General features: G+C 44.8%; 1 protein-coding gene across 1 annotated transcript in view; it reads right to left on the bottom strand.

Moving 5' to 3' along the window:
- The window catches only part of LOC144179557 (nose resistant to fluoxetine protein 6-like), a gene marked incomplete in the record, with an annotated part of 454840 nt that overhangs the window by 85957 nt on the left and 355055 nt on the right, over positions 1-13828 (bottom strand). The window contains 1 exon segment of the mRNA XM_077707960.1: positions 6431-6553. Within this exon segment, the coding sequence (XP_077564086.1) occupies positions 6431-6553 (123 nt within the window).

Below are 13828 nucleotides of genomic sequence, written 5' to 3'. Positions count from 1 at the left end.
GGAGTAGGGCAACGTGGTTCTATAAACGTTGTAGGGGGGTGCCTCGATTCACACGCGTTTCCACCGTACGGCCATTCTGGAATCGAGGCACCCGAATCGTAGCAGTGGAATGTGGTAAGTTCAAGTTGACTTGAGCAAACCTCTAGCGTGTTATCTTGAGACGAACGAGGCGGGAGAGGAACAGCAAGAGAGGTGAGCGGGAAGAGAAGGGAGGCATTAACTTGGCAAGGGCGCCAGTCGACTCTCGTCTTTTGTCGACATTTTCAACGAAAGGAGTAGATACGCGGCCATTTTTTCTTTTTTGTGTTTAGCTCTGCAAGTCTTCTCATGGACTCTATCAGCGTATAATGCGTTACCGGCGTGTTGCTTCCTCCAATAAAGATTCACTTAAAGTAGATCAGCCCTGTGTACTGTGTTTCTTCTGAGTACTTCTGTCTCCTTTCATGCCCTTAAGCGCCTTTTATACTTCCTCTTTATTTACTGGCGGAACATCTCAAGCTACCTTTCTGGGCTCAGTGGTTTCCCCTGGTTCAACATACTGGCGTATAGCTTGGTATTGAATCGTTCATATATTCTTATTATATCGTCCATATTCTGCGTAATGTTACCCTGTTCATCTACGAGTGCGTAAAGTCTGTCTCTACCCATAGCCAGCTTTCTCTTTGTTGCCTCCAAGCGTCCTTCTGTTTCCAACGTTTAATTGATGATTGCCATGTTGTATGCACGAATGTCATTCGTTTTGCTTCTTTCATCCAATTTTGACACCTCCGCTAATTCAATTTCATCCACTTTACTCGACAATTTCATGCTCTTACGCTTCGCAGTAATTTTCTTCGTTTTCTGAGTTTTCTGCTTCTCCAATATGCGCTGCTGACTCTGTGACTGCTGTTGTCAGGTTGTCGTTTAGGGTGTCAACACTGTCCTCAGCCTCTCACCGTCTAAAAGTGCAAATTCGTCCTGAAGGTTTTTTTTTAAACTCCTGCGTCTTGTCTCTGACTGACTTAATGGTGGGTTTATAACTTTCTTTCTTTCCTTTTTGAGATTCAATCTTAGTATGCACCTAACCATCCTATGGTCACTGCACTGAATCTTGCCTAGAACCTCCACGTCTTGAACAATACCTGGGTTGTCAAGTAAAACAAAGTCAATTTCATTTTTTGTCATCCCGTCTGGACTTTTCCATGTTCATTTCCTACTCTTTCGTTTGCGGAAGAAAGTGTTCTGTTTATTATCCTCAGTGTATTTCTCTCCGCACATCCAACTATCTCCTCGATTGTTACGAGTGCCTATTCCAAAATTTCCCACTCATTTTTCTCCTACTATGATCCTGCTTTTGCGTTAAAGTCTCCCGTTACAATTGTGAACTCTGTTGTTCTCTTAGTCATTTGTGACTAGGCGTTTTCGCAGAAACTATCTACGGCCTTATCACCGTATCTAGCTTTTGGTACATAGACTTGTACTTGTCGCTTGTAGTGCAGGTGACGACAGCAGAAGCTTAGACCTTTTAAAGGAGGACAGAGATATACTACTAGAAAAGCTTGCTAGATTATTCTCAGTATGTTTAAGGTACCCACAGCCTGAAAAAGAAAACAACACAGTTTTAATTCACAATAAGGGAGATCACATAGATATTAAGAACTACAGACCCATCAGCCATCTGTCAGTTATATGCAAGCTGTTTACCAAGGTTATAGTTAACCGCATAAATGAAAGCCCGGATTTGCAACGACCCAGGGAACAGTATGGATTTAGGAAAGGATACTCTACAAGGCATCACATCCATGACATGAATTAAGTAATAAAAAATGCGCAGAGTATAACAACCCGACATGAATTAAGTAATAAAAAATGCGCAGAGTATAACAAGCCGCTTTACATACATTTATAGAATAGGAGAAATCGTTTGAATTAGTAAACACCGCCGCACTGATGGACACCTTAAAGCACCAAGGAATACAGGAGACCTACCTACGACTCCTATACGACATTTAAAGGAATGCATGGGCAGGTTAATCCTGTACAAGGATAGCGAAAAATTTCCGATCCGAAAGGGGGTCCACCAAGCATATACCATTTTACCAAATTGTTCACAGCATGTCTGGAGAGTGCATTCACAAAGATTGACTGGGAAAACTCAGGTCTGCGTATAAACGGGGAGCGCTTCAGCCATTTGAGGTTAGCATACGACGTAGTCTTGCTCAATGAATCTGCAAGACAACCCCAAAAAATGATTGAGGAGCTGCGATCAGAGAGTTGCGTCGTGAGGCTAAAGATAAATGTGAATAAATCAATAGTAGCGATAAATAAACATGCTGAAAGCGTCTTTTTCAGCACAGATACGAAGCACTGCAACAAGTATAAGAATATAACTACCTTGGCCAACTGGTCAGTGCTGACCCCACCCACGAGAAAAAAATCCGTCGCTGAATAGGATATGGTTGGGGTGCCTCGGCAAGCACTCGCAAATGATGAAAAATACCTCTATCCTTGAGAATAAAAGTATTCCATCAATGTATCCTGCCGGTAGTGACATCCGCAGCGGAAACTTGGCGCCTTACTAAAGAACTAGAATGCAAACTTACACCTGCCCAACGTGTTACGGAGCGAATAATGATACGAGCATTGCTTAGGGACGGGAAACGAGCAACTTTGGGAGCGAACTGGAGTAGAAGATATCATAGTTCAAATTAAGAAAAAAATTAACTTCGGCTGGCCATGTAGTACGACGAACTAACAACAGGTGGACCACGAGGGCAACAGAATGGACCCCGCGGGAGGAAACTAGAAGAATGGGGAGGCCATTAACTCGTCGGTGGGATGAATAAATAAGAAACAAGAAACTTCTGAGCCAAAGAATAGACTCGGGCAGCGCAGAAAAGAAGCGGGCAACGGTCAGTGGGATAGGCCTTCCTCCTTCAGTGGACCTATATAGGCTGTAGCTGTTGATGATGATGACTTCTGTCTGAGCGCGCTCCACACTTTCTGAGGTGCATTGCCAACTAACCCACCAAAACTGCTTCGCCAAACAGGAAGAACATGCTGGATTCACGGTTGACTGATTATGAGGTTTAATGAGCCGACGCAACGCAGGCGATGAGGCGCGCCGTAGTGGAAGACTCCGGCGTAATTTCCACCACCGGGGGATCTTTAACATGCGCCTAAATCTTGAACACACACGCGTTTTCGCTTTTCGGCTCCGTCAGAAATGTAGCCGCCTTTTCTGCAGGATTTATGGTACCACATTTCACTTGAAGAGGAGCGAAACGCTAATTTCGCATACGTTATTTTGTTACGCACAGTACGTACACACCTTAAAGAAGATTTGATGAGGAAAGAAACATTTATAGCCACCCCATTTCCGACAGGTCTCGCGCCAAATTGGTTTTAACCACTGCTCCGAAACACTTGTTGGCGGAAGTTTTTGCAACTAGTAAAACAGAAGTGCAAGGTTTTACCGTGTAACCACCCCCGCTTGTCATTTTCTTTCGTGATGTGCACGTGCTGTCAGACGTAATCAGAACAAAGGCTCCCGATCTTGTTCACATTTCTTTGCGCCACCGGCCCGTTAACCCTGGCCTGTGCGCTCAGGAAGGCCTTCCCTAGTGAAACTTTATCCCCGGTCTAGTAATAGCTGCGGAATGTATGCTGAGAGGTTAATAATTTGCTTGGATTCGCGAAGCCTTGTGCTATTTACTCTTGAGAATATTAACACAAAGAGTTTCCCCCAAATGGGACGCGGTGTCTAACCGGTTAAACTGGCCAGCTTGCGATGTTTTCTGACTAAAACACACTTGAATTAACTGATCAACTTAGAGTACACAGGTGGCACGGTGGGTGGCGGTTTGTACGTGGCCGTGAGCACTCCCATAGAGAGGACGCCAACAGCCACCAAGGACGCATTTAGCACCACGCCCAGGAAAAAACGCCTGTGTCGCGAAAGCAACCCCGGCAAACTGAAGTTATTCGCGAGAACACGATTTTTAACTTTACTGGTGATGGGTGTCCGTGTAGGCGCCACAAAAAAAAAGAAACTTGCGATGCGGGCGTAGCAACTATGCACCTCTATCAGATAAGTTAGGCTGTATTCGTCCACAAATCACTGGTGCATTACTGTAGAAGCCTGTTGATGCCCCCCGGAACGGGCGGTACTCCACATATTTCTTTTAGGATACACTGATCCTTCTAAAACAAACGACGAAACAGCTGTATTGCTACTGTCACTCGGCATTTCTAGTTCCTCCATACTTAGTTATTTGCGACGTAGGGGGCTGGTTTGAGGAACCCCGCACAATCAATTTCGAAACGGTATATTTTCTCTCATATTCGCTTTTCCCTTGGATACAAACTCCGCACGAACATTTGCAAAACTCACTACAAATACTCCGTCATTAGTCGCAAAAAGCTACTGTCCATATTGTTGTGCAGTAGTTTCAGTCAGCTGAGAACCTGTTATAATCATGTCATAAAACGTGGTTCTGCACTGAAAGGAAGCTTTTAAGCCCCACTACTAACAATCCTCAAAACGTCTGTGCTAGAAAACACGATATTTATAATATTCGCTGTTCGCATTTACAATTTTCTGAAGCTCGTACCAATTATGGTTTTCGTACTTTAGCATCTCAAATACCACACACTCTGAATTCACACCCCTGCAATCTTTATTTGGCAAACGTAAACATATCAAATCACAAATTCGAAAAATTTGTTCAGAAAATGCTAGCTTATGATGACAAACAAGTGGGATGACCAAGCTCATGAATTGTCTGGAAATTCTTGCTTGCTATGTCTTGTACCGTTTTGTTTATTTTTAATGAAGCAAAGTTGCGCCGACACTCAAATTTGCTTTCACATGTTCAGCCCTATTATTTACACTGGTCGGTCTCAGTTTCAATTTTTTGTTTACTGTTTGTATTGTATTTTGTATTTCTGAATTTTTATTTTGTCTTCCTTTTTTAAAGGGTGGTTTGGCCTGTTTCAAATGTTCCAACACTTTTTGCGTTCCTTTCGTTCATTTTTCCGTTAACTACAATTGAAATTAAAACTGAAATAAACACAAAAGAATTTAACAAAGTTCGCATAATTTGTCACAAAAATAATTTCATGCCTCAAAATTAAGGAACTTTCTATAACTTGGTCTGACTCTGCCTCAAAATTATCTAAAATTGACTCGGCCAACAAGTTTTTTTAACACGCGTGCTTAACTTGCTGGTTCTGGCAGCTACTTGTTCGCCCTCCCCGCATAAATGTCTGCCCGTATGAGACGTTGGACGTCACCCTGACGCAAACAATCAGACATGCAACTTAACTCCAATCACATCTTTGCTGCGCTTGCTGTCCTTCGTGGTTTCCTTAATATCTAAACCAAGCGGCGCCCCAAAGGTGATCGTTTTCCCCTATCTATTATCTGCACTCAAGTGTCTGTCATCAGCCTACCTCTATACGATTGGGCGAACTGTGGTTCCATAAAATTACCACCGTTCTTCCATAAATCGTCAAGGCGTAGTACATACACCCCTGCCGTAGGAATCGTTGGACGTGCCTGGCTTATGAAGCTGCCTAATTTGGCCGTGCCGGGGAGCGGACCACTGCGATTCTTTTATCGTGGAATTGTGTCGCAACGACGCTTCCTCTTTTTGCAAGCACGTCGCCCTTATTAAGGAGAATAAGGCGTCATTACCTGAATATTCTGTGCTCCGGGAACCTCTGCTCTCTGGTCTATCACTCTGCTTCGCAGGCTCAGTATGATGGGAGCAGTCTTTTCGAACGTCTACTAATCAGGATGAACGCCAGCGCACGCTGCGGCACGCGAGAAACCGTTAAGCACTGCGCCACTACGCGCGATGCGTGCTTTAGAGGCGAGTTCAAAGCCAAACTCAGTTTTTTCGATCATCCCTCGTTCACGATTGAACAAATCTTAGGAGATTGGTACCGGTAACTGTTCAGGGGGAAACAACCAATCCGCCACTCTACTTGGTTAACGCTACTTTCCCTTGCGGTCGTTTGTAGCAGCTACCCGGAAGCATACGAGGGCAGACGCATCTTCACTTCTATTTCTCAATTTTCACCTGCTTTCTCCTTCACTTCCTGAATTCCCTCTTGCGTGTAGGGTTTCCAACCACTTTAGGAACCTGCTTCACGTACGTCTCTCTTTGTCTTCTCCGTCTCCTTCTCTGTTTCGAGTCGGTGAACTCGCCGTGACCCTCTATGACCTGTGTGTTCCGAAATATAGGCTTCACAACTGCGAGATAACGCAAACTAAATATGGCAATGGGGCATATTACCAAACTAAGAAGTTTAGGCAGAAAGGGCGGTTGCCACTCGTTTTCCATCATCATAGTCCTTCATTGTCGTTAACAACGACATTTCATTCCTGTCCCAAAAGCCAGCTACTGGACCCGGTAGAAACCCGTTGGAACCAAAGTATACTCACTTGATATCGGCCTGTGCAAAGAGCACGGTGGGTGGCAGTTTGTACGTGGCCGTGAGCACTCCCATAGAGAGGACGCCAACAGCCACCAAGGACGCATTCAGCACCACGCCCAGGAAAAAACGCCTGTGTCGCGAAAGCAAGAAAACAAATTTAGAACGCCACAATAGCACTTCATAGTGGGGGAAAAGATTTGATCTCTCAGGCGCCGGATAGCCAAGCAGCACAAGGGCTCCATACGGCGTAGATAGCGCGAAAAGGTTTATTTATGATCATTAGATCTATACCAAGTCCAGCAGCGAAACCAAGGAACCAGCCAAGGGAAAGCGGAAAACTTCCATAAAAGGGATAAGCCGTACAAGAGCAAAACACGACAGGTCTACGAGAACAAAACCCGACAAACATCTTATAGAGTGCAGGTTCCGCAATGGATCCTTTAAATACTCTTAATTTCCATGTGTGATAAGAGAATGGCATTGTCTTCCTAATGAAATTGTAACTAGTTCATCCCTGGATAATTTTACCCCTAATTGTCTAACTTTTCGTTCAGTTGTCCTTGTGGATATGTGTTCTGTACTCCCTACTGCTGAAACTTTCATTTGTTGCTATATGTAATCCATAATCGTTGTTATCCTTTGAATTGCTACGTTTTTATGCGTGTACTCTATTTGGCTGTTATAATTGTTTTCATTTTGATCGTTGTCTCCGCTTTTGTGAATTCTACAAAAAGAGCGTGCTTATCTTTTATATATCCCCCAATCCTGCAACAGCCTGCAGAGTTGACACTAGCTGTATAAATAAATAAATAAATAAATAAATAAATAAATAAATAAATAAATAAATAAATAAATAAATAAATAAATAAATAAATAAATAAATAAATAAATAAATAAATAAATAAATAAATAAATAAATAAATAAATAAATAAATAAATAAATAAATAAATAAATGAGGCGATAAAGAGGAAGAATGGGTGGGAAGATGTGCGCAGAGTTTAGACTCTCGAAGTTCAAGCGCAGTGAAAGTCCTTCGTGTTCGGTGTTGCTCTGGTATTGAAGTACGGAAACAACCACGGATAAATTTCCGGCACCAACGAGCTCTGACAGTTTTTGACGGCCATTTCCTGACTTTCAGAGGTTACAGCTAGAGCGTGACCAGCGGATCAAGTTGGCCATGCGAGGGAGAGCACGAAGGGGATTTGAAGCGCAGAGGCTGAGAGGCAACTAGGTTCGTACAGCTCCCAATCAGGTTGGAAGGCGGTCCAGTTGGTGCATATTTTAGCCTGAAACGGGGCAAAACACAAAAACGTGTGAACGCCTTTTTCCGCGGTGTTGTGTTTTCGCACTGTTTCACGCTAAATTAGGTCCCAACCGTTGAAGGCCATTAATCGAAGGAGGAATGCAGACCAGAAGTCGCAGCGATTCACGGAGCTTGATGTTTCCTATCCTATCCTATCGTTTTTTTGTTCAAGCTGAAATTTCAAGTCACCCGCCGCGGTGGCTCAGTGGCTAAGGCGTTGCGCTGCTGAGCACGAGGTCGCGGGTTCGATTCCCGGCCGCGGCGGCCGCTTTTCTGATGGAGGCGAAAAGCAAAAACGCCCGTGTGTACGAGATTTCGGCGCACGATAAAGATCCCCAGGTGGTCAAAATTAATCCGGAGCCCTCCACTACGGCGCGCCTCATCGCCTGCGTTGCGTCGGCGCGTTAAACCCCACAATCATCATCAAATTTCAAGTCGATCGGCTTGATGTTTGCAACGGAAAACGGACTTCGACGCCGGGATGTTGTAGTGAAAATCAATAAAAAATTATTTGTCCACTGTATAACTTAGAAGAAGCTCAAAGAAGTTCCGATAAGCACACCGAATGCCTGCTTGTAAAATGTATGTCGCTCTGTCTGTCGGCGGATATAAGCATAACAGCACACGGGCCCATTCAATGCTACATGAAGAAGTCAGAAAGTGCACACATATGGTATTTGAATGTCGTATCCAGACCTGGTGGTAACTAAACATGTCACGCTCGGCAAAGGCGAGCAGAGCATTTTTTAAGGTACAAATACCACTGAATAAAGACTACATGCAGCTGATTGGACTATGCCCACTTTCAGCTCCTTCCCGCTTGGGACGAGCCTTTGAAATTAAGATCCGATTACTGGCAACTCTTGTGACTCTTGGAGGTTTTTCGGTTGCAAGTAGGGCTGCTGCAAAATGGTGGAAAACTGGGTAGCTGCAGGCTAACATGGCATCTGTATGAACACAAATTAATAGCCAAAGAAAGTTCAGCTAGCCCCATTTCATCTTACTCCAAGTTGAAACAGGCGAAATTTAAGCGAGTTTGTGGAACCGACAATGAACAGCCACCTAAGGCACCGACGGACTAACTGAAATATTTGAAAATAGAACACCATGAGACTAAAAACGGTGTTTGAATTTGACTGATAGGAGGTAGAAATATTGTCAGCGAAACTGGCAACGTCATGTTGCGTTTCCTTCCGGCTTTTTGCCCTTGAGCAACACCACATCCAGCAACGCCATGTGTGCTAACTGCGTAAGGGTGACAGTTGCAGGCAATAAGATATGTCGATTTGCCCGCACGCATGCTTGGCAATGTCGCGTGCATCCTAAATGCAAAAAGTTCAAAATTAAAAATTGAAATTCAAAAAAGGTTCACAGCAACGTGGACCCGCTTGTCCTCCTTTGTCTGTGCGCCTTTTGCGCTATATCTTTTCCATGATAGACTCGTAAGTCTCTGCGTTAACATTTTTAAATGTCGTCTGAAAACCCACCTATCCTGGGCTGCACACGGGACAATGCAAAAAACACATCCCGTGTGCCCTCGAATGGCACAACGCGGACAAAGCTCATACATGGGTGCCGATGTCGTCACTTTGGTCAACTGTCATCAGCGTCGTGCCTGCACTTGATAGTATGGAGGGGTAAAAAAGGTGAGAACGGTGAGTGAAACAAGTTGCTCCCCCGAAAGCCGGGATCAAACGAGGAGGGTCGGTCCCGCACGTCACGGAGAGGCAGAACGAAGCGCGAAGCAGACAGGTCATCGATCAGGTACCCGCCGGGCTACTTATTTAGCAGCCTTCGTACACACGCGAGAAAAACAAAACAATCCAGATGCGACCAAACGCACTAGCTGCATTGGGAAGTCACTGTCGGTGGCTGTATAGGGGTTTTCCGTATATTTCCGCCCAATCTAAAACGCGCTTAATAACGGGATGGAGTGCCCTTTTATGTTTCCAATTTACGTACACGAGTAATGAGTTCGCGTTTCGCTTGATCGCCCCTTTTGGAGAGCCGATCGCGTGGCCATTATGGTTATTATTGCTTAATATATGTTCTTGCGCAGCAGCCGTATTCGCATCGCGGCAGTATTTCCGACACAATGCTTCGTCTTGGCTTCTTTTCTGACGGTAACCTAGCACACTCTAGCAGCTGCGTAACGCTAGCGATCGGTCCAAGCCGAGCATAAAACCTGTCTTTCCATGGTGTAACCGCGAAGCTATTGCCAGTGTCCACTAAATTAGTTCCTTAGTTCCTTATTTAGCCAAGTACTTGGCAAACTTAGTTCCTCATTTACAAAGTACTTGGCAGAACGGGAAGTTTGCGATTATAATAAAACGGATCATGAAAACGAAATACAACCTTGTTTAATTGAAAAGATTGCTTTGACGAGTAACAATATTGCCTACTTTGTCGCAAATGTCAAAAAATATTCCAGATATTAAATAAAATATGTGACGCAGTGGCGAACCCTGCATTCACTTTGCGGTAATTTCTCTATGTCGTCATATAATCTTGCTTGTGCGATTGGCGCCTGTCGATATACGCCATCGCTAAGGAACAGGACTGGGCGGTCGTAGTTGGGTCTCTAGTTCCGCTTGGTCGTGTCACTCTAGTGCTAACTTGCAGTTAACACACTGATAATTATTTTTATAATGCTGCTCTATTATACGCCCCTCCACCTGCCCATAATGCGTTACTGCAGTGCTTAACTGGATACTTCTCTATTATTTTTTGCATTTTTTTAGGTTACAAATGTGTGTCGTGGTCAGGTGGGAGCTGTGTGAGTCACCAAAAGCTAGGTCTTTCAACCTGAACAAAGTTGTCTATTGCCGTACGTCGACATCTACATGATGTTTTCTACATTAAACAAGATGGCTGCTTTTCCTTCCGCACAGACTTCAGTGCACACTCTGACCGAGAATTTCTCCTTTGAAAGATAAATCAGTGTTCGCTACAAAAGATGCAGTTGCGTTTCACCGCAATAGGCATTCCAGTTCGTGAAATCCGTGGAAACAATTCTGAATAAGAAAAAATGCGCAGAGCAATCCCCTGACCAAACCCGGAAGCGAGCAAACGAGCGGGCCTTCCTAGCGCCTGGAACGAAGATACTATCTTCATTCTTGGATGGAGGAGGAGCACGTGAGGAAAACGAGAGGAAAGGCCGAGAGGTTATCCAGGCGTAGAGCTGAGTTTGCTACTCGGCACTGAGGGAGGGGTTCAGGGGATGAAAGAGAGGGAGGCGAAAAGGAGAGGATAGCAGCGGGGACGCGCACGAACTTCAGTTTCTTTGTGGTCACTATAGTCGTTCTATTAAGCTTGTGTCCTTCAGAAAACGTAGAAGGGCTTTTTTTGCCTTCTGCGAAGTCGATGGTAGGGATAGACGTCTATAATGGTCCCAACTGTGAACGGTTGATTGTCCAATCGGCTTAGTTCGGCGGCCAACACGCGTCTTTCCGATGTACACTGGGGGTAAGGAGAAAGCACATGATCGACTTTCTCTTCAACCCGGCAGGCGTCGCAGTGAGCGCAACTGGCCATTCCGATGAGAAAGGACACGAGAACGCGGGAAAAGCAAAAACGCCCGTGCATACGAGATTTCGGCGCACGTTAAAGATGCCCAGGTGGTCAAAATTATTCCGTAGCCCTCCACTACGGCGCGCCTCATCGCCTAGGTTGCGTCGGCGCGTTAAACCCTACAATAAATTGATCAATGAGAAAGGAGTATGTTTTCGTGAAGGCCACTCTTAACCGCAGTCTACAGAGTTAAGTAGACTGGGATCGAGACCGTCCTCACAGAAGACAACGCTTCCGTAGAGGATCCTGGTTATGGAGGCGTGGTAGCAAGACGGCCGGTGTATTCCGCGCACTTGCGCTTCTTGGTAAATGCCCCACGTTGGTACAGGCCATGGGTGGGCATGGCAGATGGGCATAGGCTGTTGGTTTTTCCTTACATCAGATTGTCCATTATCCAAACAGCAGAAGCTTTTTATTTTGTTTGTTTTTACTGCACTTTTTAGCAAATTCCAATCCAACCACCGTGTTGAATTAATTTTTCTGTTTCCTGTTGCATTGCAATATATAAAAAGAACCCTGAACTAATTTCCCGTATATTTCCATAACAAGAAAGGAGTTGTGGCCACTTTCGTGGGTTAGATCACTCGTACTAAACAATGCATTCTATTTGTTAAGTCTGCAAGCCCATAAAATGTTAAACATGGCTTGGGTAGTGGCATGGAAGTCTTTAGCCCTTACTTAGGCAAACTAACATAACAATTGTCACAAAATAACATACCCATTTCTTGTTCCCCGCTGGACCCAAAAACATCACCGGAAGGCATTGTCAACGACAAAATTGTGACAGCATTATCATCCTATGCTAACAATAATTTGATGTTCGCGAAAAAACTAGGCACAGTCTCCGCACAGAAATCGTGCAAAAGCTGTGTGGGAGGCGCCGAGATTCGACAGACACGAATAGGTCTCCACTTTTCTTTTGCCTTTGAAGTTTTGCTTTGGCAGCAGTTTATTGTGTGCCAAAATAATTCGATTGCCGCTGAGTACGAAGCTGTGCAAGATGAGCCAACACTCACATCCATGCCTCTAGTTGCTGTTGCTCTTCAACACTACAAGCAAATTCGGACGCACTCTACTTACTTGTTATCGTTAGTCCTCTTCTGCGTCTTTAGCGAAAATTCCAGGGACTGCAGTCATATGTGCTCATTCGTCAACACATAAAATATTTTTGTCCTTTCAATTAAAGACCCTCCCAAATGATTTCCACCTATTGCGAACTTACGTTAGTGTAATCGTTATTTTTGTCACGAATGATCTTATTTTGTCTAGTTATCTAATTTACACCTTCCACCTTTTTACGTCCTGTTCCTCCCCAATTGCAGCCTTACGTATGTCGGCTATAAGTTGTCAGTTCCTCACAATACGTGCCCTCCTCAATTTTACGTTTTTCTGTAAAATATGAGCTGGCTGCACTCTAATGTAGTGTGCTTTTTGTGTCTAAGCGGAAACAAAACAAACTTATTTGAACATCACATTTGAGCTGTTATAGTTTTTTTTTAATATACTTCAGCGTAAAGCTTTCTGTTCAACAACACAGAAAAGCTTTGAAGGGTGTGCATCTGAAATGTAATACCATGTGTGAGATTTCTCATCTACGCGGACGAGGTCACGCTGTGCATGGTCTACAAACCGAGACCCTCGGCTTGCTGTGTCGTCATCTGCAGCAAGCCCTGGACGTTTTGCATGCGTTTGCGCAATCAGCCGGTCTGGAAATTTCAGCTGAGAAGTCTTGCTGTGTACAAGTGGCTAATAAGGCGGGGAGGCAGTTTGACTCCAAGACATACTTTCAACTTAAAATTGGTTCAGCCGCAATACCAGCCAAAGAAGAGCTGCGGGTGCTTGGACTTCAGATCCAGCAGTCGGGTTCAGGTATCCATGGGCACCGAAAGGCACGGAAAGACTCCACGACGACCTTGCACTTGATTCGCCGGATTGCCACTCAGAGTAGAGGAGCCCGCATGCAGGTAGCTTGGCGACTTGTACGCGCTGTTCTACACCCGCGCCTACTCTACCAGGCGCAGTTTCACAGGCTCACAACACAACAATGGGAGAGGCTTAGGCTATCAACAGAGAGACCATGCGCAACATCACGGCACTTCCTCGTCTCATCCCGATTCCTATCTTACAGGAGCACGCCCACCTCAATACCATCACGGAGCTTGTAAATCAGCATAAAGAAACAAGAAATCTCAAGCGTTTTTATATACCTTTGGTCGGAGCGCTCCATTACCATTTCTGTAATGAGCCTCCCGTGACTTCAACCATAGACGACCTTCTGCTACCAGCGTGCGTGCGTACCCTCGCGTGTAGATTGGCCACGATCGCATGGCATCCTTTCTTGATGTGGCGCATACCCCAATGGGCTGATGGCAATAACAACCAATAAAACAACGAAGCTTCATCGCCATGACCAGCTAGCACCAACTTCAGATACCACGGTCCCTGAAGGTTACTGCGTATTCTTCACAGACGAAGCCCTTCTATCGCACGGAGGACAGATCGCTTTCGTGAGCTCCACACTGAGAACTGAA

Source organism: Haemaphysalis longicornis, unplaced genomic scaffold, assembly GCF_048455015.1.
Source record: "Haemaphysalis longicornis isolate Haplotype H1 unplaced genomic scaffold, Haemaphysalis longicornis Haplotype H1 scaffold_1, whole genome shotgun sequence".
In the NCBI taxonomy this organism is placed as follows: domain Eukaryota; kingdom Metazoa; phylum Arthropoda; class Arachnida; order Ixodida; family Ixodidae; genus Haemaphysalis; species Haemaphysalis longicornis.
Note: the sequence above shows the minus strand (reverse complement) of the source record. Positions and strands in the feature narration are given on the sequence as shown.